Here is a 26,529-nt window from a genome sequence, read left to right on the forward strand (position 1 = left end):
ACACTTTTTTGACTTAACGGGCACCCTCTCTGGTTTAGCAGAAATGTGCTGGTTGGAACAGAGAGGCTTCTAGGAGACTTAGGGGAAAAAAAAAAAGTGCCATCTTTGTCACAGGTCATGGCTGCGTGTAGGGTATTAATAAACAAGTAGGAAGAGAGAAGTAAAATATAGCCCTTTTGTGGTGAGTTGCTCTTCCCAGTCTTAGACCCCTCTGTCTTCCCAGCAGAAGGAAGCCAGCTATGGCTCAGAAACGTTATCTGAGCAATAGCCTTCACTTATAGATGATAATTCACTTAGTCTTTCCCATTACTTACAGCAAATCCAGCTGTAAACTATGTTCTTAACTGAGCTAATGGTCTGAAAACCAATAATAGAACGTTACCGACATTAAGACACCTACACGTAGTTACAGACCAAAGATTATTAATGTACTGTTCTTATGCTCTTTAACTAGCAGCGTCGCTCAGTCTGGGCTTAGCACTCCAAAGTAGGGGGTGAAAAAAAAGCAACAGCTCGGGAGGAATGTCGGCTCTCTACTTGCAAATTTAAAATTCTCGGTATTGGTTAAAAAAGAACACCTTGGTCTCTCCACAGCTGCGTGGGTATGGGGAGAATGGAGGCTGAAAAAGCCATCAGCAAACATGGTCTTCGAGAGCCGCTGTCATCACATCAGCAACGTGATGGCAGTGGTTAAACCCAAGTTGTTTCTTGGTTGTTGTTGTCCCACGAACGAGACAGAAGTTCAGCGAGCGTTTCTCCTACTAGTTCATTTGAGTCTTTTACCATTCATATAGAGACTTAAAAACCCAATTTTAAAAATCATTTCTGTGGAAAGTACATGTGTCGTACAGGTGAATGTATGTACTCCCTCGCTATGGAGATGGTATGATGAAGGCAGATACCACCCTTTACTCTTCCTGCAAAGTACTCAAAAGACGCTGTAACAGCCACTTCTCTTCTGTGGATTAAGTAGTTTCCCAATATACATCTTCTCCAGTGTGGAGAAGGATTAGAAATGTCTCCTTCTGCAGATGTCTGACAGCGATTCTCAGTTGCATAGGAACAGAAAATGGAAATATCCTTCCCTTGTAACAATTACATGAAGCTGAGTAAGTTTTTTTTTTTTTTTTTTTAATTGGCATCCCTCTAGTCCTTTCTTTGTACTGAAAGCAAAGGATCTGAAAATAGAGGTTTGTGCAGCTATATTCAGAAATCTATTGTGCTGCTATTATTCCTTTGTTAATTGAAGCATAGTGGGAATAGCTGGAGACTGACAATGTTTCTTATTGCCTGTAGTTAGCTAGATCTTCTGCAATACTGAAGTGATAGAACATAGAAGACTGAAAGCTGCCCTTAAGCACCTTTTTGATGTTTTCTTCTCCTGGGCACTTCTTTTTGCCGGCTCCTGCTGTTGTCCTGGAATGTGCAGTTCTCGCATCTATTGTATGGGCATGGAGCTTGCCATCCGTTAAGCTGTCAACAATCGGTGTTAATAGCTACCTTGAATAATGGTGCCTCCGTTCAAATGCATACAGAAATCTCATACGGGGGTCTAGAAAAACCTTGTTGAGCCTTTAACCTATTTGCTGTACATTGCTCGCTTGAAATTTTTAGCTTGCAAAGGTAGATGAAATTAATTTCATGAGTGTGGTACTTCAGATAACTATGGTCCAAAGAGGAATTGAACAGAGCACCTTTTACAGAAGCTGAAGGAAATGAGGAAGCCTCCATCAAGAGGCTGTTAAAGAGCTCCCCTTATTGCCATCACCCCTTCCAAACTGGGGTGAACGTGGAGCACAGACTACCAGTTCCTACTTTCTTCCTGTTTTCCCGCTCTAACGCTCCATTTCACAGCCAGTTTGTTCATGTATTCCAACACCTGGAGAAGAGGAGACATACCTAGTCCATTTGAAGCTCTGTGCGTGTTTATTTGACATGCAGTTTCCTAAAGACAAAGTGCAGCATGGTGATAAGCATTTCTGAAGAGAAGGCGACATCTAGATTTACAGACCCTGATCCTTTTTCCGGCTTGACATTTGAAAAGAACACCCTTATTTTGCATTTGTATGCTCAAACATCTTAAACCAACTTATTGGGAGGCTGAGCACTTCTAGCTGTCTGCATCTCCGAAGCTCTGTGCAAACATTAACTAATGAATCCTCAAAGGACATACGTGAGGCTGGTAGAAAAGGTCACTAGTTAATGAAGTGACTTTTCCAAAGCTGTACAATGAGTCTGTGGGGGAGCTCGGAAGTTTTTTGGTTTCTGTTTGGAACCCTGTGTTTTACCCCAGTGACTCTCAATCCCCGACTAATTCATCTGGTAAACAAAGTCCTCAGGCCCATGGATAAACGCCAGTGATTGACATCTCTTGACTGGGAGATGGCTGGGGCAGGCTCTGCGCTGGTCAGTGCCAGGAGATGTTTTGGTGGTTACATTCTGTAGGGCCAAACATGGAAGGAAGTACAGAAATAACTTCATTTTTCCACTCTGCCTTTCCTTTGTGGAAAGACGAAAGCACTGCTGGTGTTCCCTTGCCACAGCTGCTGTTTTACAGATCTGCTAGAGCTTGGCTGCAAGCGGTGCCCAAATTCTTAAGCTCTTCTGTGCCTTCTCCAAGCCCTTCTTACTTGAGAGGTGGAAGGAGCCCCATACCCATCCGTTCTTCGGGCAGCATATATGCCTAGTTTGGCTTCCAGGTTTTTTTTTTTTTCCTTCTGGGAAGAGCAGAAGCACAGGCAGGGCTGCATCATCGGGAGGATTCAGGCTTTGCTTTGTAGGCATGCACTGTGATAGGAGCTGGTAGCTGAAGGATTAGAGGAACTTCCACTGGGATCTGCCAGAAACTCAGGTGCCTTGTCTGTAGTGGTGGGTCTTCTGCTTACTTTTTCAGGCTATACTGATGTGGCTTTTTGCCTGACCAGGAGTTCTGAAATGATCTTTGTCTTTTCTGGTGTTTTTCCAGCAAGCGGCTCCTCTGTGATGTGGTGATTGTGGCCGAAACTGTGGAGATGGAAGCCCACCGCGTGGTCCTTGCGGCCTGCAGCCCTTATTTTTGTGCGATGTTTACAGGTACTCTTCTCGACACCGGACACTGCACTTGCGTTCAACGGGCCGTTGCAAACCCCAGGGGCTTCTGGTTGTGTCTCCGGCAGGAGCTGCAGCACAGGGCCTGCGGGGAAGGGGTTTCCTTGAGAGAAGTACAGTTAGATCTGCAGTTTGCTACTCCTGATGGGCCATCCTTGGCTAATTCCTTGAGGCACAGTATGTGGTATGGGGTGATTATATGGATATGGGGGGAGCGGGTAGCATATGAGTCACAGGAGAAGGTTACTGTGAGGTTTGGCTCACTGCTTTTTGGTTTGGGTTTTCCCCCCCCACCACCCCCTTAACAAGACCTTGGGTCATGCAAACACATCATTAACACCAAGCACGTGTGCAGTGCCCTAAATGTTCATGGTGCACATCAAAGAAGTTGCTGGCACAGAAGTTGTAGTTTCAAGGCTCAGCCCTGCCGATGCTGATTTGCAGTGGCGGGTGTTTAATCTCCCATGGCACTTTTTGCTGCTGCCTGAAATAACACCCTTGTTCTCTTGATCCCAGTGTGTTTTAGCAGCCCTGCCTTTTTGCAGGGTGCGTTGCTGCAGTCTGGTATATTTTAGTAATGGCCAATGCAACCTCAGTGTGAGGGGAAGAAAAGGACAAAACTAATTCTTGCTCTGATCTCCTGTCCCTGTAGCGTGGGCCCTTTGGAGGCTGTGCCCAGGTGGGGCAGCAAAAAAAGCCGTGCCAATTGCAAAGCAGGGGAGTGACCAGCTTATTTAAGTCATTCTAGTAAAATTAGTCTGGTCAGGTGCTGCTTAGCTTCCTTCTTTTTCCTTGCCCTCCTTTCCAGGACAGGAACAGACTTAACCAAATACAAAGAAATTGATTTTACGCTCCAGGGAACGGTTGTTACCGTCCCTCCGCTTCAGCATAAATGAGGTTTGGGGGTTTTGCCCCTGTTTCATGCTCCTTTGCCTGTGGGTTGCTTCTTCCTTTTAAAAGCCTTGAGATTAGACTTTGTTTTATTTGCTTTACTAGAAGCAGGACGTAGAATTTCTCAGGAAAAAGCTTGTCATTTGGGAAGCTTTTTTCCCTTCTGTATTGTGGCGGGGGGGGGAAACTCAGGTGTAAACAGATGTCAGAACGTGAGAGGAGAGGTGAGGTTCACCATGGTGGCTTCATCAGCGTGGTGAGCTGATTTGGAGAGCATTTATGTTTCCTTGGGCGCTGGCACTGCCCGGTAGAGTGGATATGGGCCGTGGTGGGGAGGCAGAGGAGCAAACCTTGCTCAGAGGCAACTGTTTGCACCTCGGGAAGGGTCTGGGAGTGCTTGCGATGCTCGTTCCTGACGAGAAGTTCAAAAAAGAAAAATTATTGGAAAAACCCCTCTGATCCTTAGAGGTCACCCAAGCGGGAAGGCGGTGGCGCGGGGCCGCTCATGTTTCCATGGAGGAATTCTCCGGGCCGTGTAATCCCTCACGCTGCCAGTTAAACAGTAATCAGCTAACCGCCGTCATGTGGCCGGCTCGGCAGCTCCCTGGGCTGGGTGACAGCCTCGGCGGCCGCCGGTCCCCTCCCCCTGACACGTCCCTGGGGGCAGCGGTCAGGCAAAGACCGGTTCTCCCTTCGCTTTCGTTCCAGCTAGTCCCAAATTTCGAAGGTCTGGATCTCCCCCTTGCAAAGACGGAGTGTGGGATCTCCTTCCAGCTGTGTGGTTCTTCGCTCTCTGGAGGGGGAGGTTTCAAAATCACAGCTTGGACATTGGCTGGTTGTTGTGGTTTGGGATTTTTTTGGCGTTGCACATCAGCGATGCAGCCCAGTGGCTGGACCAGGCAGGAGATGCTTGTGCATGCTGAGTCCCAGCCGGAGGAGCCACTTTCTGGGCCGCAGGGAGCCGGAGGGGTCCCCCGGCAGTGCCGGCAGCCGCCTGGTAGTGACCGATGGATGTAAAACTGCCAACAGCGGGAACCAGACAGACCCGCAGCTCATCACCTGTGCCTGATGTGTGCTCTGCCCGTCCCTGTTGGTTAAGCCCGTCTTTTTCTCGTGAATGACCTTGTGATCTCTCCTAAACCATCTAGTGTCCTCTGGTTAGGTATTCCTCTTTGAAATAGCCTTGGGAAGTCCGAAAATGAACAGACACATCTTCCGTTTGTATCTTCCACTGCTGAAGGAGAGATGAGACCCAGAAATTCCTGAGTGTCCCTTCCCGTACTGGCTTTCTAGAGCATTTTGGATGGTGGCCGGTCCTCGTTGTCTCCATTCTGTGGGGATGATTTGGGACAGTAACTTCCATCCATTTAGAAGAAAACACAATCATTTCAGAAAAGATAACAGTGACGCAGCGATGCTGCTAGGACTGCTCCCGTGCGGTCCCTGGGGAACCTTGGAAGTGCTGAAGGAGGAAGCGGCAGCGCGGAAACCTCCCTTGCAGGTCTCGTGTGCCACTTCACAGCGAGAGGCGGTGGTTTTGTTATCCAATGCTCTTGTATTTTCCTGCAGCACATCTCCGACTTGGGAGACAGCAGAAGCTGTAGCTGTGCACTGGAAGCCTCTCTGGAGGCAGGGCCAGCTGCGGTGCTGGGTAAACAAGGCACCGTGGGCTCCTGCAGCTTCGACTGTAGCTTATCTTGTGACAGGGCAGGAGAGCTCTGCTCTGCCCCTGCCCCCGTGAGCAGAGGGGGATGGAGAACGCACCGCTGGGTGTTGAGTGTGATGCATGAAGGGCTTGCCTTCAAGAGGGGCTGGTGTCTGCAAAGTCTGGCCCCTACGGAGGGTCTGCTTGGAGCCGCTCTGCCTGTTTTACCGGCCTTTGCTCTCTCCTGGCCTGTCCCTGGTGTCTGCCCGGCCACAGCGGTGCGGGGTCGGGATCCCTGCAGCCCTTTCTCTGCACACCCCTTGTGTATGAGAGATGGTGCAGGTGCTTTGAATTATTCTGTAACTAAGGTATCGGGCAAGGCTCGAATCTGAGCTATGAAAAACATCCTAGGGGTTGGGTTCTGTGGTCTTTAAGGTGTGGGTTTTTCTTTTTTTTCTGAAGGGATGTGAGGTGAGATGCCTTAATTGATGCATCATTCAGCTGCCTGTGGCCGTGCTTTAGAGCCTGTGTTTGCTCTGGATCTGTGCTTGGAGTAGGGGGCGGCTCATTGCCTGCTCCAGCCCCTGCTGTGCTTTGCTTGTGCTGTCTTCATCTTCTTCTTCACTCCCAAGTGTTAGAGATGCGTCCGGAGCAGCACTCCCTGGCGAGCGGCAGGCACTCGATCCCACCAGCGTGGCTGGAGGGGTGAGATCCCATCCGACAGTGGGGCACAGCCCGGGAGACTCCCTGGTCTCACGGTACACAGCACGATGCCAGCGCGGAGCCAGGGGAGGCCGTCAGTGTGCAGGGCTGGCAGCTTGCTGGTGGGTGTGGAAGCCCACACAGCCTTTATTTTTGTTCCCTGTGTCACATGAACGCCACAAAGACAGATGATGCTATTGGATCGGTCCCTCCAAGCTATTTCTGCATTGATCTCTGGGTGCGTGCCTCCGAGCTGCCCCCCTGCCCCATGGGTCCCGGCAAGCGCTCCGGGGCTCCGGCTGCTCCCTTTATCCCCCGCTGTGCCCGTGCAGTTTGGCTGGGTGCTCCCTACAGGCACCTCCAGCTCCGCATAGGCTGACGGGGACGGCCTGTTCTGAAAAGCCCACTCTCATCTCTGGAGGTGTGTTTTTTTTTTGGGGGGGGGGGTGGTGGGAGGAAGCGTGTCATGACGACAACATTTATTTTGTCAATTAAAAAGTCCTACCTGCTTTGAAGGCCTCCCAAATGTAGGTCATTTATCCCTTTGTATTTGTACATTTGTATTCATGGGCTTCTCTGAATAATGTTTTATTATTTAATTTTAAAAATTGAATTTGGGGCAAATATTATTTGAGTTTATTTTTCCCTTGGGATGTTGTTGGCTCTTCTAATACCTATGGTCTGACCCCACTCCTGTTATTTACCTCTTTATTGGCATAAGTGAAGCCAGCAAAGTTCAATTTCCAGGATCCAGGTTTTGCTCAAGCTTGGACCCCCTTTAGCACCTGGCTGCGCTGTGCACTTGATGTGCCCGGCCACGTCTTGTCGCACGCTGTACTGAGATGTGGGCTGTAATTACTTCTCCCATAGGCTGCAGGAACTATTTTTCCTCTTAATCCCACAGCAGTACTGAGTCACCAGATTTCTTAGAGTAGTGATTATTCATGCCCAGGTTTAAGATTTGACATTTCTTCACGCTCTCCTTTGTTTAGCTTTGGTTTTTTTGCACTTATCGTTTTCTTTCTGCTTGCGAGTTTGTTCTTTCTTTTCTGTGGTTCCTCAAGATCTCGGTGATTAAAACCTAGGTGAGGTCACCATGTGCGTGGATGCTGGAAGGGCCCCGGGGAGCCCTTTCTCCTCCTCCTCACATCATGCGTTTGTTCCTGTGACGTGCTGCTTTTACTCTCGGGGTACGTGCGTATGGTGCCTGCACAGCGTTGGCCACAGCAGCGCTGGGGAAGGTGCACGTAAAGCACCGGTTCACGTATAGGCTCTTCCACAGATAGGGGTTTGACTTCTGTGTCCATGGGGAAAATTATTGCTCTAGTTCTGCATGTTTGGTTTGTGGGGGTTTTTTTGTTGTTGTTGTGTTTTTTTTTCCCAAAGTTATGTATTTGGAGAAAGGATACGGTTTAGATCCAAAGGCTGCCTCGCCTCTGAGGTGCGAGGTTGGGAAGGCGAGAGATGAGAAATACGTCTTTCCGCACAGAAGCGTTGCGTAAGGCGTAGCTGTGTGGACAGGTTACGGCAGGGTAATTTAGGAGAGAAGCCTGCGGCGCGCTGGGTGTCACTGCTGGCTCGGGGGCTTGTTTTCCTCAGCAGGTTACAGGTTCTTCGGAACGAAAGAGGGTAATGCTGCCTTGCTTTTATTGTGGGGTATTCCATAAAGCACCCTAACTCACCTATCGCAACTTACTCATCTACCTATATATATATAAAAAAATTTATATATATATTTATATATATGAAAAAATATATTTTTATATATATTATAAAAAATAAAAAAGCCCTCCTTAGACTTGTCCACAGTCTCTTTGAGTCTGTCCCTGTGATGAGACATGGTTGAAGATTGTATTGTTTTGGGGGTGGGGGTTGTGTGTGGTTTTTTTTGTTTTTTTTTTTTTTTTTTTTTTTTTTGCACTAGTGTCTTCAAATGTTGAAGTGTTTTTTAGGTGGGATTAGGAGGCTTGTGGGAATCTCACTGCTTGTCCTTTGATGGTCGGAGGTAATGCCAGGGCACACACAGATACCAGGAGGATATACTGGATGTATGGGGAGCAAGGAGGTTCTGCAAAGCAAACTAACTGTCCTTTTGAAATGAATTTCAGGAGACATGTCTGAAAGTAAAGCCAAGAAGATTGAGATAAAAGACGTTGATGGGCAGACGCTGAGGAAGCTGATTGATTACATCTACACTGCCGAGATTGAAGTGACGGAAGAGAATGTGCAGGTAGGTCTGGTCCCGCAGCTCCCGTGGAGACCCAAGTAAAAAGCTTGAAACTCAAAGGCACAGGTCCTTTGAGGGCGAGTGATCTCTCCAGGCTGCAGAAAGTAAAAGGTTGAGCTTGAAAAGAGCTACTTCCAGCCTCTGTTTAGTCTTCAGGCACTTTGCTGCCTTCCCCGTGCTTAAGTCGTGTTGCATTTAGCTTTTGTGTTGAGCTCTTATAACGAGAGTAGGCATTTGCCTTCCAAGAAGCTGTGCTGACTTGTGGGTCAGTCTGTCGAAGGTCAAAATAGACTCAAACAAGCAGTGAGTCAAATGCTGTTTTAAGGTCATGGCCGAGGAATCTGGCTGTTAGTTTTTCAATTCTTCTGGGTAGTTTGAGTTGTTTGGCAGAGCTTTGAGTGGAATATATTGCTCAAATGAGGGCATTCTTCCTTTTTTTGTGTGTGTGCGTGCGTGCTCCGACTTGAGGTACTTTGTGGTAAATATTTTTCTAGAAGTGGAAAGAGTAATTGAAAGGCAGCCTACAGATAAAGCAGGATGCTCAGGGAGAGAGCGTTTCGCCGTGTCACATGGCTGTGGCTGCTGGTAAAGCTTTTTTCTTTGACTCTACTTGTATTTGTGGTAAGAAAATGGCTGTGCACTTAGCCACTGATTTCTGGAAGGGACGCTGGGAGCTCGTGTGTGGATGGGCTTTTCGGTTGGTCTCCATTTTTGCGCGCAAGTGGCCGGTTGAGTTTGTTGTCTTCCTCTCTGTGACTGGGATGCTGGGCAGGGTAACAAGTCTGGGTCCATGATGCTGGAGAGAGAGAAGCAATGCTGCTGCGTGCTTTATGTTGACCTAATTAAGGTGGCAAAATTAGCCTGGTTCTGCTTGAAATGAGGTTCTTGCTGTGGATGGGACATGCTTGTGTGTTCCAGTCCCTCGGGGAGGGCACAGGTTCTTTCTGTCCCATAGCATGTCACTCTTCCTGCAGGAACTTGGACAAAACTCTGAGATGCGTCAGCTTTTTGCCATCCTTCATGATCTAAGTCTGTGGGTGCTTTTTCTTGCCCCTTCTGCCCCACAATTTTACAAACTTGACCTTCTGGCAGGCTCTCATCCTGGCAGTTGTCACATGGGTAGAAGTGGGTGCCCTATGGTGAGGCTGTCCAAGCCGGGTTGCTGGGGACCAGCAGTGAGGAGACCTTCAAGGTGCCATTACAGCAAAGCAGCTGAGGCTCAAAGCCAGCTATGGGTTGCTTGGGCCAGCTGTCTGCTGTGTAGCCCATGCTTAATTAACAGTCTACAGTCAAGATCATAAGGAGCTGACATACAACTTGACTTCAGTAATACGTAATGTTGGGGGGAGGAGTTCCTTGGACCTCTGGGATCTTCCATCGCTGGAGGAAAAGTGACATTTACGCGCTCTTAGACTGGTTTCTCTTCCTGTGGGAAACGTGAAGACTCTATCCGCGTGCTTTCCGAAACGTATCCTTTCCTTCCATGCTGCTGGTCGTTAGGTGGCCCAGAAGCACCCACTCGGCACGTGGGACGTGCAGAGCTCGGGGGACCATCTGGTGTCCCAGTCAGTCTGCCTTGAATGGAGCTGGCTTGAAGTGCCGACGCGTGCTCTGCGTGTTTTCCCACGGGAGCGTTTCGGTGCTCGAGCGCGGCTGCACCTGGGTGTGAGCAGCGCGGTGGCAGCTGGAGCGGGCTGGAGAGCATCGCCGTCCTGCACTGCGCTGGCAGCAGAGACCTGCCCAGAGGGTCTGTGACAAAGTCACATTTCTGAGCAAACGTAATGCTACCTTTTTTTAGTAAAACCTAAGCAAAGCCTGCCTTGTGATGGCCTAGGGACTACAAAGAGTTAAAAAGCCCTGTCTATATTTTGCCTCCCATCTCTCAGACAGTAGGATCAAAAACCACAAGTTTGGTGAATACTAAGGTTTGGATATTTTTTCCCAATCTAATGAAGCAGGTCCTTTTTCTACGTGATTTATTTAAATAACTGCCCTGTGAATAACTTCTTAGGCTGGAGGTAAATTAGTTCATAGGAGCTAAGAAATGAGGCTGATCACGAGTTCTAATTTTCTAGCAGGGTGAGGGTATGTTTTAAAGGGGTTCTCTGCAGTTTGACACAGTTTTTCAGACTTCCTCAACAGCTGGAAGAAGCAGTTTCTTGGAATAGGTGCCAGGTGATTTCATTGTAGGAACTACAAGAAAAAAAAAGATTGCTAAATGTTACTAACTGAAGAGATGCAGCCAAGCTACCAAAACATGTGAAAAAATGAAAAGGCAAGTTCTTGTTGGTGAGCAGAATTGAAATGAGAAAAAGATGAGCTGCAAAGGTAACATGGGAGCGCGGGAATGAGCGTTCCCAAGTGTGCTCAAATACTGAGCGGTGCCCTCCACTTCGTAACAACGAGCCTTTTTACAGTATTTTTGTTGTTTCTTTTCTAATAGAAACCTGGCTCTCTTTGCTTTTATAGGCCTGGTATGGTGTTCAGGAAGTGAGACTGTTTTTCTAAGCAAGTGTTTTTGTAGCTGATTGTCATTCCGCTGCATGAAGTGTTGTTCGGTTATTTTTTTGAAGTAAGGAAGGATGTGTGTGCAAGGGGCCAAGCCTGTCTAGTCAGTTCCAGTCATCGTCTAGGTAGGGAATTACTGGGGTGTAAAGGGGAATTTCAGTCCGTCCTGGCTCCATGAAGGAGAGCACTGAGCCCGTGTGGGAGTGAATACTCTCTTCTAACTTCGCTGGGGTGAGAATTGCCCTGACAAATTCAATCCTGCTTTATGCATTGGATCCTAATTTTTAGAGCGAGATTTCAAGGCAACACAGATGCAGTAGTAGGAAGGCTCAGGGATGATGGGTGGTAGAGGGACTTCTGTGCCGAGCACTGTTTTGCCTCTGAACATGTATTTGGGATTTAACCTCCCACTTGTTTGGAAGGCATGGAGCAAGGAGGAATTTCTGCCTTCATTGCAGGCATGTTGTAGTCTCAGGAAAATCCATCCTGGGATTTCTGTCCCCACTGCCTTCTATTGTTCCTCTTCTGTTCACCCCACGTCAAGGTTAGTTGTAAAGACATCTGCTTCATATGCATGACAAAAAGATCTCATTCATTTGAAGGTGGACCTTGATAAATTTATTTGGAAGAAAGTTGTGCTGTACAAAGAAAGTTTCTGTAAAAGTGAGAAACACTAAAGCGAGCGGCTTGGGGATGTTCATAGAGGCTTACGCGCTGCCCTGGATGGCTTCAATGGAAACCACCTGCACATGTCAAGCAGAGCACAGGGCCTGCTGCTCCGTACCTCTAGGGAATAGCCGGCTGGTTTGACATACCAGTTCCTTGAATTTTTCAGTTAGATCTTGATTTTGCAGCTGAACTGGCTGCATTGCTGCTTGCTTTCCAACGCGCTCTTATCAAACCTGCCAGCTCAGCAAAGGGCGATGGGAGCAAAGTCCAGCGATGGAGAAGAGGCTCAACATGGTGCCCTTGGGCAGAGCTGGATGAAGAGGAGATTTGGGAGGAGGCTTTTCGTTCTCCTGGGAGGTCCTGTGAAGGCACCTGGACCTCTGGCTCCAGACAGTGAATCCAGTCCCTCTTCAGTGTGTCCCACCCGTCCTTACTGATGGCACTGAATGACTTGCAGCCGGCAGCCTGTGAATTACCCGCCCAATTAAGAATGTCATTACCATTAGGATTGTAATGATTCCCTGGGAAAAATCCTGATTAACCTGATTTCACAATGAAACTCCTATGAATGAGGTGCAGCGTACCACGTGTAGTGTGTCCTTGTACACTAACACAGTTTGAGATATGGCTCATGTAGACAGAAGAGCGAAGAGGTGTTTGGCAATCAGCTGTCTGGAGGAAATAGGTGTTGAAACTGTCAGATTTGCAGACATAATAGTTGTAATAGAAAATGGCTTGAGAAAGAAGGAAAAAGGCTTTGCTAGAAGCGGTAGCATTTCCTTTTCACAAGTGTGCTTCTGCACCTCAGCTTTCCCTGGGGACGTAGGACTTCAAAACAAAGGAAGGAGAGTATCTGTGGCAGATGCAGTTTTGATGATAAAGGGATGATAAGTGGGTCAGTTCATCTCCCTTCCCCCTGCGCACTCCATAAGCTGCAACTGTAGTAGGTGCAAGCGCGGAGCGAGACAGAGAGTCTTTCAACTCAGCTTCAGGAGATGCAATAAATCAGGGCTACCTTCCTCCCTGGAGCAAAAGCTCCTTGCCTTGCATCGCCCTCCTGGAGTGCTGGAGGGAGAGCCCTGGTCAGCAGCAGGGCTGACTTCTCCGGGCTCTTACACCAGTTGGGTTGGGGGCCCTTCCTAGGCCTACGGAAAGTCTTTTAGATTGGCTTGGCCTAATAGAAAGGTGAGGAGAAACTTGGGGATGTGGCACCAGGGGACTATGCTGCGCCTGATGGACATGCTGCGTCTCCATGTTTTTATCGCACTGTTTAACCAAGGGATGGTGTTTCTGCTCAGTGCAGTGAAGCTGGAGAAGGTAGATTGGGAGGGAAGGTGCTGGTTGCTCCCTTGTTTTCTCTCTCACCTCTATATCCATTCTGTGATCACTTCTCCTTCTTATGTCTGCTCCTGGAGAGGTTTGTGTCTCTCTGATCCTGCTATATGTGCCTCTGCCTTGGCTATTTCACCCCAGGTGGAGCATTTAAGCAGAAGCACCATTGTTCCCCCTCAGCACTGCCTGGCAGCGGCTGGGGAGTGATAAAGCCTAATTGCCTTCCTAACGCTGAAAAGCCACATTACAGTAATGTAGTTTTATCTCCATTACTTGTGCAGTTTTAGAGGTCTTTGGTTAAAAATAAGTATTTAACCAGCCTCGCAAATGCGAGCGCTGGTTGTTTCTCTGGTCGCGGATTCCCCTGGGAGGGTGCTTGGGAGCTGCCTCCCTGCTTGGGCAGATGTGCAGTCCCAGCTGTGGCCCTGGATGTGCTGCTGAGGATTACAGCCAGTACCCTTCTTTGGCTTCCAATTTGACTAAATTGCCAAAGCAGCTTATAAGCTTTAATATATCCCCTGTCTTGGGGAAATGCTCCTCTCCCAGTTTTGCCGAGGAGGAATGGCGTAGATTAACTCTTGGCCCAGGTTACCTGGGAGGCTGTGGCAGAGCAGGGAACTAAGCCCAGTCTCTGAAGCCCAGCGTTAATGCCCGGCCTCTTGAATGAACCTTATCGCAACACAGAGCACTTTTGGCTCAAAGATGTTTCTCGTTCAGAGACATCAAAAGGTTTATGAAAGTATTTAATTGCAGAGGCAATGTTCTGTAAAACCTGAGGTGGGTACAGAGTCTGCAGAGCGAGCGAGCACAGCTGGTGAACGAGATGGTTATGGGGGGGTGCGTATATATATATACACACACCATAGAGGAGGTTCTGGACATAATTTATTTAGCAAAGAAGTCAATTTCAGTATTAATAGCAGATAATTTTGACGTAGTTTCAAAAGATGATTAGATTTTGGTATGGAGGCTGATCTGGTAGAGAAGCCAGTTTTCTGTAAGTCGTTCACAGTGTCTGCAGTTCAAATATTAAGAGCCAAATCCAGACTCAAGTGAGTAACTTGCCTGGATATTAATGGGGTTGCAGTTTGGTCCTGCTGCATGTTTAGGCAGGGCATTTCCTCTTGTTATTTCTAAAGGAAACAGACCTTGTGCTGGCGGATATCCTTTGCTGGCTTTTCACCTTCCTTGGTAAAAACAAGATGAGCGGTGAGACGTTCAGCTGGGAAATGAGAAAGAGAAAATCCGCTCATCTCTTGATAGGTTATTTATATCCTACTTCTAAAAAGTATTACATGATATTGCTCCTTTCCCAATAACTGCCATGGCGAGAGGCTCCCGCAGTGCCCTATCAAGCCAGCATGAGGCCGTAAGAGCAGTACGGGGATGTCCAGGGGGGTGGGTATGAGTGATGGTGCTGGGTATCTTCTGTTTTACAGGCATTATCCCAAAACGCTTGTGGTAAGCATCCCACCTGGATTTGCAGGCGTGCGCACGGGACGGATGGGGGAGGTCCGTGGAGGAAGCTCTGGCTGGTTTACGGCCAGAGATTGTTTGCAGGGAGTCTGACTTGTTTACCCCCCGCCCTTACGCGAGTCAGGTGCTCGCCTTTCTGCTGGCATAAGGAGATGGTTCAGCTAGATAGAAAGGGGTTTGCAGCTAGGTTTCAAAAATGCAAGAGCATTGCTATCTTGATCTAATCAAAACCACTAACTAATCTCCTCCTGGCATTGTGAGGTTCGGGCCAAATCGGGCGCTTGGGTTAATTGATTTTTTTTTTTTTAATTATTATTTTATTTTATTGTTGCCTGTTGGGGTGGCTGCTTGGCAGCAGTCAGACACTGTACAGCTGGGCTGGAGCTGGAATGCATCAGTGGCTTAGGAAGGACCTGGGGCAGGTTCCAAGTGTCCTGCCCTGATGTGGAATGGCACTGTGGGGACAGGCGGCAGGGACAGGGAGGGGGACATCTTTTTCCCTTCTCTGCCATGGAGATCCAGGGAGGTGAATGCTGTTAACCTGTTTGTTTTGTTTAACAGCCGCTTGTTTTTTTTGAGCCGGAAATAATTTTCCGGAAATGTGTGCTCAGATGGTGAGCACAGATGCCCAGTTGGAAGGACATGTGTGAAGCAGCAGAGCTACGGAAGAGCTGGGATAAGACACGTCTGCAGTTGCTGTACGACATAGGAAAGGAAATAGCTGATGTCACGGGCTGTAACATCCCGACCGACTTTATGTTCTACTTCCCGTCCCGCTCACTGGCCTCAAAGGTGGTTGTTCCAGCAGATGTCACATTCCTGATCCACTTTGTCTCCCTTTTCTGCACTTAGTTTTGTGGATACAAAGCAGTACCTCATTTTCAGATGCAGTCATGAACCACGAGTGTCCGCGGCATTTTGTGTGAGCGAAAATGAGAGCTGTTGATTTGAAGAGTCGGCCCCAACTTTCCCGAGAGCCTTGCTGTCACCAGAACCTGCCTGAGCTTCTGTCAGCTCCCTCTCTTACCCGGCAGTTTGGGCACCCCGCTCACAAGCCAATGTAGTTCTATTGCAAATGAGAAAATTCAAGGTTTTCGGGAGTGCTGGGCTGCTGCGGGCTTTGAATGTGATGGCAATGCAGATAAATAATGTAAAGCTCTTTAGGGAAAGAAAAATAAATCTGTGTACGGGACCTACCTGCAGCAAAGCCAGAAATTGAGGTGCCTCCGTGGTTGCCCGCGTTTTGTCCTCCCTTTACCTGCTTTGAGGTCTTGTGGGGAGATGTGAGGAGAAGAGCTCCACTTTTAGCCCAACACGGGATAGGTGTTTCCATCTGTCAGAGCACAGACAGGGATCTTCTGCATACGGAGAGTGCTAAAACTTTACCCTTCCCTCTCGTACCCCACAGGGATGTGTCCCTCTCTGAAGGGGAATTGCATCTAATTTGTGCAAGCTGTGAATCAAACTTTCTTTGCCGCTAACTCTAATTCCCCCCTGTTCTTTCCTTTGCAGGTTTTGTTGCCAGCTGCTAGTTTATTGCAATTGATGGATGTTAGAAAAAACTGCTGTGACTTTCTTCAGTCCCAGCTGCATCCCACGAACTGCCTTGGAATCCGAGCTTTTGCCGACGTGCACGCGTGTACCGAACTGCTGCAGCAGGCAAATGCCTACGCAGGTGAGGGAAGGGTCGTCCCTTTGTTGAGTTAAACCTGTTTCCAGGTACAGCGACTCACAGGTCGGGCAAGATCAGCACATCCCGGCTCATCTCTTCCTGCTGCCAGTACTAGAACAGGGAAGGGAATTCTTTACTGGGTTGTAGACTTGTAATTTTTTGTGATGCTGCAAATTGTGAAATGCGGTTTGGTCGCAGACGAACACCTAAGGGGGTAAAAAAAAAACCCTGATCCTCTGGATCCCAGCCCACAGAATAGTTCCTCGGTATGTTCCCAGTAAGCTCTTCGGCTGCCAGCTCGGCAGCGCAGTGTTGGCGTGGTGGTGCCCTCCCCGTGTGTGCTGCCCCGTGAGAGCAGGAGACAATGCCGGGGATTTGTGCAGTCTTGGAATAAATGGCGGCGGGAAAAATTAAATCTTTTGGGTAGGAGTGGGAATGCTCAGCTAAAACTGTCATGCAGTTTCAGCCTCTGGTCCGTGGAGCAATGGCCACTCACCCCAAGGGTGGATAAACTCTTGTTTCTTGAGTAGATGTGTTCGGTTGCAATTAGTAGGTGCAGGCAATGGCTTTCAGCGTTTCTCCTCTACGTCGTAAATGTAAAGCTGTTCCAAGTGACCCCATGCTCTTAACTCCCCAGCACTTTCCAGTCTCCTCTGGGAGAGTTGCCCTTGACCTCTGCTTGGGAGAAGCTGGTAGTTTTCTCTACTCAGTTTGTTTTTTCTGCTTTTCTGCCTATTTGTATAGGGGAAAAATACACCTGCTGTCTCCCAGAGCACCTGCTCTGTCCTGCAACATTTTCCTTAGTATGGTTTTGTCCTTAATTGGACCATAAGTAGGCTCAGAGGAATAAAAATGTGCCCACCAAGTCCTCCCCTATTCTCCCGCAAATAAAAGTAAAACCTTTTCAGCTGCTCTGGCTGTATTATCCCCTGGAGGAAAAGGTACCCTGGAAGGAATGGTTAATTGTATAAAGGCTTGCTTGTAATATCTCATTATCCTTGCTTCCAGGCCCTGTTTAATCTTTAACCCAACAAGCAGCGCATTCACTGTATATTTATTTGGTTGTTTGGCAATTAGAAAGTCTGCTTTGTTGTTTTATTGGCCTTCACAAGTCCCAGTTAGTACAACAGCCCATGTAATGTTAATGGAACTCCATTAATAAAAATGCCATTAACATTCTTTTCACTATGTTGTTTATGTAACAGTGTTAAACCAAGACAGAAGTCCCCAAGCTCAAGAGTCCATGTGTGCATGAGCTCAGTTACTTGAGAAATGCTTAGTTCTCTCCAATGGATAATTTTAGTAGGTGGAGGAGCCTTCGTGATGCAGGCACACGTTACTTTACTAAAATCAGTAAATATTTTTACGTGCTTCCAACTAGTAACAAGAGATCAAATATCTTCCTACTGCCAGATGCCAGTTCAGAATGAATAGGTGATTGTGTCCAGAAGTCAGAGTGTGGGGAGCATTTCCTGCTTCTCAAGTATTTAAGGCCAGAAGAGTTCATTAGATTTTATATATGACTTCCAGCATAACAGAGTATTAAGCTTTATCCAGATACTGCTGTTTTTAGTCAGAACCTTTGGCTTAGCTGCGGTGTTTTTGTCCCCGTTAGGCAAAGAGGGGTCCGTGGTTGGGGAAGCCCAGGTGCCCTCTGCAGCACCAGGGTTGGTGAGGAGTTGTTCAGGTGCGACCTCCAAGGAGCTCCTCTCTGGAAGCTATGCCACCTTGTGTCCCTGGGGTGCTGCTTTTTGGCAGGCAAAGTACTTTGCAGAGGTGACAACAAGAGCTGCGGAAGGAGCATGTATCTTTGGGTACCTGAGTCTGAGCTTCTCAATCTAAAGGGATTAGGGCTTGAAAAAAGCTGCTGCAGATAAAGGGTCTGAGATTCATGTTTCCGTATTTCAGTCAAAGCTAGATGGAGTCAAAGCCATACTCCAAAGCGGCATGTATTTGTCACAAGTGCTTGCAAAACTAAACTTCTCTGCAAGTGGCTAACAATGGTTTTGACATGGAAATTATTTTTTAGAAAGTAATTCTTCCCTGGTGCCCTTTGACTAGATGTAAAGCTTTACAGATTTGTTGATCCTTTTTGGACCTGCATTGCAATTGGTGATAATCCTTCCTGTTTGGAATGATAAGCAGTGATGTGTATTTTGTTTTCAAGTGGCTCCCAAAGTTACAGCATGGAGGGATTTGGAGGCAAAAAGACAGAAAAAGAAATCAGTTCAGTTGCAGACTTAAGTGGAAAGGGGCAAGGGTGCTGGGGAAGAGGGGAGCTGAGAGTTTGGAGCAGGAGAAAGGTTAAATCTACACGTTTTGGGGGAAGGAAGTAAAAGGTGGAAGGAGAGGAGGAGAGCTGATCCCATGCGTGTGCATGGGATGAGGATCTTCCCCCTTGTCCATCTCAGTGTGTCCCCTTGCACATACAGATTCATCTGGATGCCCTGGGATCCCTCACTATTTGGTGCTGAGTGTGTGTCCCAAACTGACTGTTTGGCTGATTCTAAAGGTGCCTTTCCTTGGAGTACCTACAAATATCAAGGACCCTTGCTGGAGTCCCTCATCCAGGTGTTGAGCAGATCTGGTTCTGTCTAGCTTGTTGAAGTGGGCAAGAACCGAATCTGGAGGTGGCCAGGTTATTTATACTGCTTTAGAAAGGCATTCTCACTTCTCTCAGCTGCCACTTCTGATCATATTTGCCACTGCGAGGTACTTAGTGCCTTTGCAGCAAGTTAAGTTCCCATTTAGTGTCATTTATGAAGGTGTCTCATGGGGCTTGTGTTACTTGAAATAACATCGGATTTCTTTACCCTGCTCTGAGACTATTTTCTTTTTCTGTCCCGCCATGCAGTTGTGGTGCATTGTTTGTCTCGGGTGCTCAGAGCTGTAATGATAGCAGTTCTCTGAATGTCCTTCCATTGACTTAAAGCGTGGATTTCATTATAATTTTCTGTTCCCCCTTTTCATTTGTTGAACAGAGCAGCACTTTCCTGAGGTGATGCTAGGAGAAGAATTTCTTAGCCTTAGTCTGGACCAGGTTTGCAGTTTAATATCAAGTGACAAGCTCACAGTCTCCTCTGAAGAAAAGGTACAGTAAATTGTATAGCAACAGTGAATGTACGAATGCTGCAATGTTTCTAGATATTACATTGGGAACTGTTCTCACGTTACGCTCTTTAGAGGCGATTTTCCAACAGAGCTCATGTGGAAAGGAAAATTAAAAATAACGTGAATCCTAAAACTGCATAAAAATGACCTTCACTTGGTTGTTCTTTGTAGGAAGTAATGATTCTCAGATCCGTATCTCCTCCAAAAGCCCTGGGGGACAGAACTGAATACCTTCCCTCTCTGGAAAACTAGGACCCTCCCATCTGCTCTTGGTGTAAAGCTCATATTACCTGCCATAAAACCTCAAAAAAAAGTGAATTTCATTAGGCGAGTGAGGAGTATTGGCTCCTGTTGCACAGAACAAATAAAGGAGGCCCGCAACCAAAAAGAAGGAAGGAAACTTTTTTCTAGCATCATCAGTGTTTTTAATGGAAGAGGGGAAAAAAGGCACTGGTTGAGGTTGTTTTGTGGTTGAAATGTTCAGCACATCTTGTGTGGTCTGTTGTCCTGGGAAGGAGGAACTTCTTTCCTTTGAGGGTGGGAGAGCCCTGGCACAGGCTGCCCAGAGAGGTGGGGGAGTCTCCGTCTCTGGAGACATTCCAAACCCGCCTGGACGCGTTCCTGTGCCACCTGCTCTGGGTGACCCTGCTCTGTCAGGGGGTTGGACTAGATGACCTCCAGAGGTCCCTTCCAACCCCCACCGTTCTGTGATTCCGTGAGGGTGACCGGTGGTTATGGTACTTGGTGAACACCGGGTCCAACCCCGTTGTCTGGTGTGGGCTTCTTGCATGACCTGCAGTGGGTTCCTGGGGAGAGGTACATGCCTCGAGTCCTTCAGTTTGCTCTATGGGGAGATGGACACTTGTGGGAAGCTACAGGAGAGCTTGAGGATTATGTGGCTCGTAAATTCAGGACCTCTGTTGCATCCCTGTTGGTGGGATGAGGCTGGACCTGGGTGTGCTTGGTGCTGCTGGTCTGTTCTGAGCTGGCCGAGCTGTGCACCCATCCTGCTCAACCCCTGCGGGCTGCAGACACAGGAGTGCTTGGGCCCGTCAGGACCGTAAAGCTTGCCAGAAAACCCGCACCGCGTGGGGCGCGAATGCAGCGGTGCTTCATTCCGATCCCGAGCCAGCAAACGCGGAGGCTTCAGGAGCGCGTTTCCGCAGGCGTGGGGTCTCGGCAGGGTGCTGGAGGTGCCACACAGGCAGGGCCAGAAAAGGGGGAAAAACAAATGGCACGAACTCGCAGCAGAATCGCTTTGCGTGAGCCAAGCAGCCTGCGAAGGGAAGTGCAAGTTTAGTAACCAATTTTTCCAGTTCTGTGCAGCATTGTTAAAAAGCTTTTACTGGCCTTGCGCCCAGAGAAATCAAAGTGCTCCCTCCCTCATCTGAGCCTTATACAATCAAACCCAGTATTTCTTTAGCTGATTGTAAAAGTTGAGAGCGCAGGGCAGTGGAAGGAAATGTAAGCATAAGCTGCACGTTCAAAACAGCAGATAGGAATAACAGGAGAGAGGCAGAGCATGGGATTGGGACATAAACATGAAATATGCGCTGGAGTCCAAAGAAGTGCTGAAAATTGAGGACAGACTCTTGGGCTGCTGCTTTGTATTAGCTTGGTGGCAGAGAAGCAGTTTTCCTGACCTTTGTTCTTCCTATCTGCTAATGTGTGAAATATACATGCATTTTTTTAGGGGGGGTAATTTAGATTCGAAAATCTGAGAGCTGAATTGTCACAGCCAGGTTTCACGAGAGGTTCCTGCTCTTGCCATGTCTCATACATGCACCGCAGCCCGTGAGGCAGAGCGTTCCTGTCACGGGGCCACTGGGAAGTGTTAGAGCTGGGTCCTACCAGCACCAGGAGGTAACAGGGGCAGGGAGGGACGCGTTGCCCTTATAATGCTCCCAGCCCAGGCGTGTGTGCCCAAGAACTTGTGTGTTCTCCCCTTCCTCTACCACCCCCCAACTAATACCCATTGGCCTAATAAAATACATTCTTCATCCCCAACAGACTGTGGCATACTTAATATCCCTAGGCCATCAGGACTGCAAAATTCTCTGCTACCATCGAAATCGATTTTAATTGTAAAATTAAAAACGTCTCCCCTTTATTCAAAGATTATCCTCCCTTCTCTCCCCCTTGCTGTTGCCGGTTCCCAGGCCCTTCTGGCCTAGGGCAAAGGGTTATTTTGGTCCCTGCCTGCTCTTTTTGCTGTAGCTGAGCACTTTGAAGGCAGTTTTATCAAGGCTTTCTTTACCTGACCTAATTGGCTCTTTAATTGTAACAGTGTATGAAAGCAAGGAAAAAGTATTTAAAAAATAAAATAAAATCACGTTTGTTCATATTTACTAATGATGTGTGAAATGGAGGGCGCTTCCAGCCCTTGAGAAATGCCTCCTCCCACCTCAGAAGGGTGACAAAACAAATGTGTAAGAGGGTTGGGGTTTTTGGATTGGGGATTTTAAAAAGAGCCCAGTAATCGACTCATCCTTTCATGCCCTTATCATGCAGTAGAAGCTGATGCACAGTTTGGTCCCTCACTGCTGGGAGTATCTAACAACTGGCTTTTTGGCTGAAGAGGCTGGGAAAACATCTGGGTTGCTCTTGGCTTAGGGGGTGTGCAGAAAGGGGATATTCCAGGCTTTTACCCTGCTACTCCATAGAGTGGGAAACCTGCTTTTCCCAAGCTGGGAACCGCTCCTCTACAGCCAGGCAGGTGCCAGCCACTAATTCAGCCTGTGCGCCAAATTAAGCTGTGTGGGTAATTGCTTCATTTCATCCCGCTCCGGCAGCGGGTCTGGCATGGCTGGAAAAACCCAGCAGCTGCCGGGGGTCTGCAGCGGGCACAGCGTGCGGAGGGATGGCACGGCAGTGGGGGAAACAGATGTGGCCTTTAAATAGAGATATTGCTGTCTTGGATTAAGATTTTTCCCCTCTTCTCGTAAAATTGCAAATCAGAGCTAATGGAAGTGCCAGAATTTGAATTAAAAAAAAATATAATTCTGTTATTTTTAGGGTAGGCACAGCAGGGTAGCACCAGATTATGCTTAACTCAGGAGCGGTCTCCTGCACCGAGGAAGCAGCTTATTCCTTGTGCACATTTGCTTCACCTTCCTTTAAGACTTGCCCACTGTCATCTTGGTCTGTAGCTGGGTACATCCCAGTCCTGTGACCTCTTCTGGAGCTCAGCATTTGTGCAGAAGGGATTAATGAAAAGCATGTTTGTTGGCTAAACATTTGCTTTATGCTCCTTCCACGCTCATTTGCAATTAAAAATCTCACAACAGCCTCATTTCCACTTTAGAGGCCTTGTAGCCCAAGTGAAATTGTTTGTTTGTTTGTTTATTTTCATTTTAAAATACTTAAAGGCTCTGCAGTAGTTATTTTCCTCTGCATTTGCTGGGGTTTGATTACAGGGCTCCCCGTTGCGTTGCTTAAATCCTCATCGCAGTGTCCTGAATTCCAAACAGTTCAGCAGGAGCATTTGTTGGCATAGGAAATGAGGCTGGCGCTTTACTGCTTTTTAAAAGTATACAGTTCAGCGAAAGAGGTGGAAACCCCTTTCCGTTCTGCCTCTCCTGTGTGGGAGGACGCGTCTGCCGGTGCCTCCTGCAGATACGTTTGCCAGCAACAATTGGGGACTGAGAGATGGTGCCCTCAGTTCTGGTTCATTTTTGTCCAATTAGTGACCTTGGCCCGAACGAAATGGTTTCATGGGGAGTCATGGGAGGGGTGGAAAGAAGGAAAAAATATCTCTGCAAATTGGCCTGACCACTCGGTGACCCCGGGGGGAAGCTGAAACCGCGGGCACGTGCCGAGGGTGCCGGGGCGCAGGGCCAGCGATGCTTTTTGGGGGGAAGCACGGGACAGCCGGGGTCCACGGGAGGGGGCTGTGCTCAGCATTCCCCAGTAACCGGGCAGCCAGGGCACTTGGGGAATTTTGCCTGTAGATGTGAGTTAAGGGTCAGAATTTAATTCTGACTGTGCGGGGAAACTCCACTGCAAGGATGCAGAGCCTGCTGCGCAGCGTCTGGGACTGCACCAGCCCCTCTCCTTGCCTTGCTGGGTGTCTCAGGAAGCCTTTCCCGCTCCCGGTGACATTTTTAGGCCTTTCTCCTGGGAGCAGTAAGGCTCACGGCTAGAGAAGCACATGCATATTCAGGCAGGAGCCCACCTAGGATGCTTCTGCCCGCGTCCACTCATCGTGCGGGGCGCTGCGGGGCTCCTGCTGCACGGGGTTGTTTGCGAGCCGTTCGTCACGGAGTCAAAGTTTGGATGCTTATCTGAACCGGTTGGATCTGGGAGTAAAACTAGATTTTGGTTCAGACCAGAAGTCCAGTGTGCCCTTGCTTCCCTGCAGAAGTATCCAGCTATTTTTAGTGGTGAAATGCCTGCGTGGCTCCAGACAGGGGTTTTCCTGCGCCTGGGGTTGACGTGTCCTGAAGAATTCTTGGTTTTTGGGGGTAGGGGGAACTGGTGCAGTGATGAAATATGATCGTGAGCATGGTGACTTACAGTGTGGCCAGACTCCTTCAGGAGGGGAGGTCTCTGTTATCAGGAGTCATCGTTGTGGCTGATTTCATGCATAATGCCCGGTGCAAATGTCAGCAGGCTAATTAAGTTTCCTGGCTGCCTTCCAGTATTAATGTCCGAGAGGTATATGATTGTTCTGGACACACGCTGAGCTTTGAGAGTGATACAGCACATCTAGATGAGAATTTGCTTAATAACATGCACGGTCAGCTCAGCTCTTTGCCACCGTGGTGCTTAGTCTGGGCATAGTCATGACTTTTTCATCGGTTTGATAGAGATCTCGCACCTCCTTCCTTCGATAGTGTAAAATCACAATGCTGCTGACTTTGGGTAGGTGACTCTGCAAGCCCGTTCTCTCTCCTCCCTTTAATTGTACTTTTATCTGTGTAGGTTTTTGAAGCAGTTATTTCTTGGATAAATTATGAAAAGGAATCTCGCCTAGAGCACATGGCTAAACTGATGGAGCACGTTCGCCTACCCCTTTTGCCCAGAGATTATCTTGTACAGGTTAGTGCGCATATAAGTAATTAATACTTGCACTTAAGCTGCCAGTAGCTCCTTAAGCAATGGGCTGTTTGTGCCTGAAATGGGTAATTTAGCGTGTTGTTAAGTTTGTAAACGGAGGAATAAAAGGAAAAAGTGAGTGGACTCTGAAATGGATGTGTGTGCCCAGAAATCTTCTTGTAAATGTGGCCTGTGCTCTGCCAGGCAGTGCCGAGAGCGGAGCTCCTGCCTCTCGTGGTGGAAGCATTCAGTAGTTAATATCTTGGGATTTTTCACCCTGAAAACACCCAGGTGGTAGTGTTATAAGCTTGTGCAGTTTTTTTTTCCCTTGATGCACACACAAATTTTGCTTGGTGAGAACACGTCACGTGTGATAGCTTTGGCTTAAGATGTGTTCTGCGCCTAGGGATGGGTCTGTGTGACTGGCAGGTGAGGTGCTCTCTTAGAAATTGTTCTTGACAAATTAATTCCTGGATCTGGGCCTTGACAATGAGCTGAGAATCCCCAAAGAAGGTGTTGGCACATGGGCTCTTTAACTGCTGTGTGTTTATCACACGTCTAAAAAAAATCAATGCAATTGAAATAAAATTGGTATTCACAAGATGAACCCATCATGCTTTTTTTTTTTTCCTCTCAACTATATCTTCTGATCAAGTAAAAGGTATTGCGTCTCCTTAAAAATTCAAGTCACAGAGTCAAGTCACAGAAGTTACTGATTTTGTACCCAGACTCCTGGTGAATTTTTCTCTGCTGAGCCAAGTCTCTGGCAGAGGGTGAGCACTGCTGCTTGTCAGTGATGCTGGAAAAAAGCGAGAAGCTTGGATGTTGTTGCCTGTGTTTCTTTGGGAAGAGCTGGAAGTCTGTGTTTGTCTTCTGCATTTTTTTTTTTAAATGTTGCCACTTCGGCAGAGAAATTGCAGGTTTCACATTCTTTCTACAAAGCTCCTTGTGACCTGTGCCACCAAGTATTGCAGTTTAAATGATCTTCCGTGTGTGTGCGTGTTCTCAGACAGTTGAAGAAGAAGCTCTAATCAAGAATAACAACACCTGTAAAGACTTCCTTATCGAGGCCATGAAATATCATTTGCTTCCTCTGGATCAAAGGCAACTGATAAAGAATCCCAGAACAAAGCCGAGGACTCCCGTTAGCCTGCCAAAGGTAAGCTGAATTTGTCACTTTGTGTCACCTCACACCCTATTACTGGTGGCATTTTCTGTCTTTGAAAGGAGCTTGTGTGCTTGCCGCGTTTTCTCATTAACTCCATGATTGTTCTTCAAAGTGGTTTACTCCCTCTTCTGGTATTGCCTGTGCCCACCAAGGATACATAATTAAGTTGGATAAACTTAGATTAAACCCTTAGGAGGAGCAATATCTCTGCTCCCGGGGCCAGGGTCTGCTCTTGAAGCATTTTGTTGGCCACAAGCGGTTTTTGTGAAGGGCTGTTGCTCCTGGAGCTGTGGCTTGGGAACGGCTGACCCGTGGGGTGGCAGCGGCAGCTGCCTGCAGCACTCGGAGGGTTTCTGCTGGCTTTGTAGCACTGCCCTGGAGCCCTGCTGAGGAGGTTCGCAGTAGGTGTCTTTCCTTTTCCCGTATCCATCATCGGAAGCTGGGAAAGCAGGAAACAACGGCACCCAGACCTGTGGGCAGGAAGTCTGTAGCAATTTTCAATAGACTCAAAGCAGCTACTGAATAAATAATCCTTGTTACTCCCCACAATTATCCCACAGGCGCGTGATGCTCTGGCCACCACTTTATTAGTGAAGGAAAAAAATGACAACAGAAACTGTTTTCTCCATGCCCCAGTGTTAAGCGCAGCTTGCCACGATGTCTCCCAACAGCCTGTCGCTGAAGTTACTAATAAGCATTTCAGAGATTTTAAGACATCAAGACCACAGTGTATGTAGAAGTATTATTTTTCTAAGCACAAGTCATAGGGAGTGTGGTTTGTGGGATGATGTACAAGGTCTGTGCTGTGAGGGACTATTCAGCTGTTTAGATATTGAACTGTCCGTTGGGAAATTGTGGTTCTGCAGAGTGTGTTGGTGCGTTGCGTCCTTTCTGTCTGCTGGCACTGAGATGACGTTGGTAGAACACAGGTTTGGGGGTATCATGAAAGGCTGATGTGTCCCTTGTTCAAGGACTAAAGTAGTTAATGATGAAAATGAACAGTG

At 47.9% G+C, this 26,529-nt stretch overlaps 1 protein-coding gene across 21 annotated transcripts in view; it reads left to right on the forward strand.

The window, feature by feature from the left end:
- The window catches only part of KLHL3 (kelch like family member 3), a 118,936-nt gene that overhangs the window by 75,915 nt on the left and 16,492 nt on the right, over positions 1–26,529 (forward strand). For 20 of the 21 annotated variants that reach the window (XM_054216959.1, XM_054216962.1, XM_054216963.1 and 17 more), the window contains 6 exons: positions 2,966–3,072; positions 8,434–8,555; positions 16,050–16,212; positions 19,191–19,300; positions 24,244–24,360; positions 25,367–25,516. In XM_054216959.1, coding sequence (XP_054072934.1) covers positions 2,966–3,072; positions 8,434–8,555; positions 16,050–16,212; positions 19,191–19,300; positions 24,244–24,360; positions 25,367–25,516 — 769 coding nt within the window. Of the gene's footprint in view, positions 1–4; positions 1,110–2,965; positions 3,073–8,433; positions 8,556–16,049; positions 16,213–19,190; positions 19,301–24,243; positions 24,361–25,366; positions 25,517–26,529 lie in introns of those variants that run through there. The other variant, XM_054216981.1, reaches the window with a different exon arrangement.

The sequence above is a fragment of the Rissa tridactyla genome, chromosome 11 (genome assembly GCF_028500815.1).
Source record: "Rissa tridactyla isolate bRisTri1 chromosome 11, bRisTri1.patW.cur.20221130, whole genome shotgun sequence".
NCBI classification, from domain to species: Eukaryota; Metazoa; Chordata; class Aves; order Charadriiformes; family Laridae; genus Rissa; species Rissa tridactyla.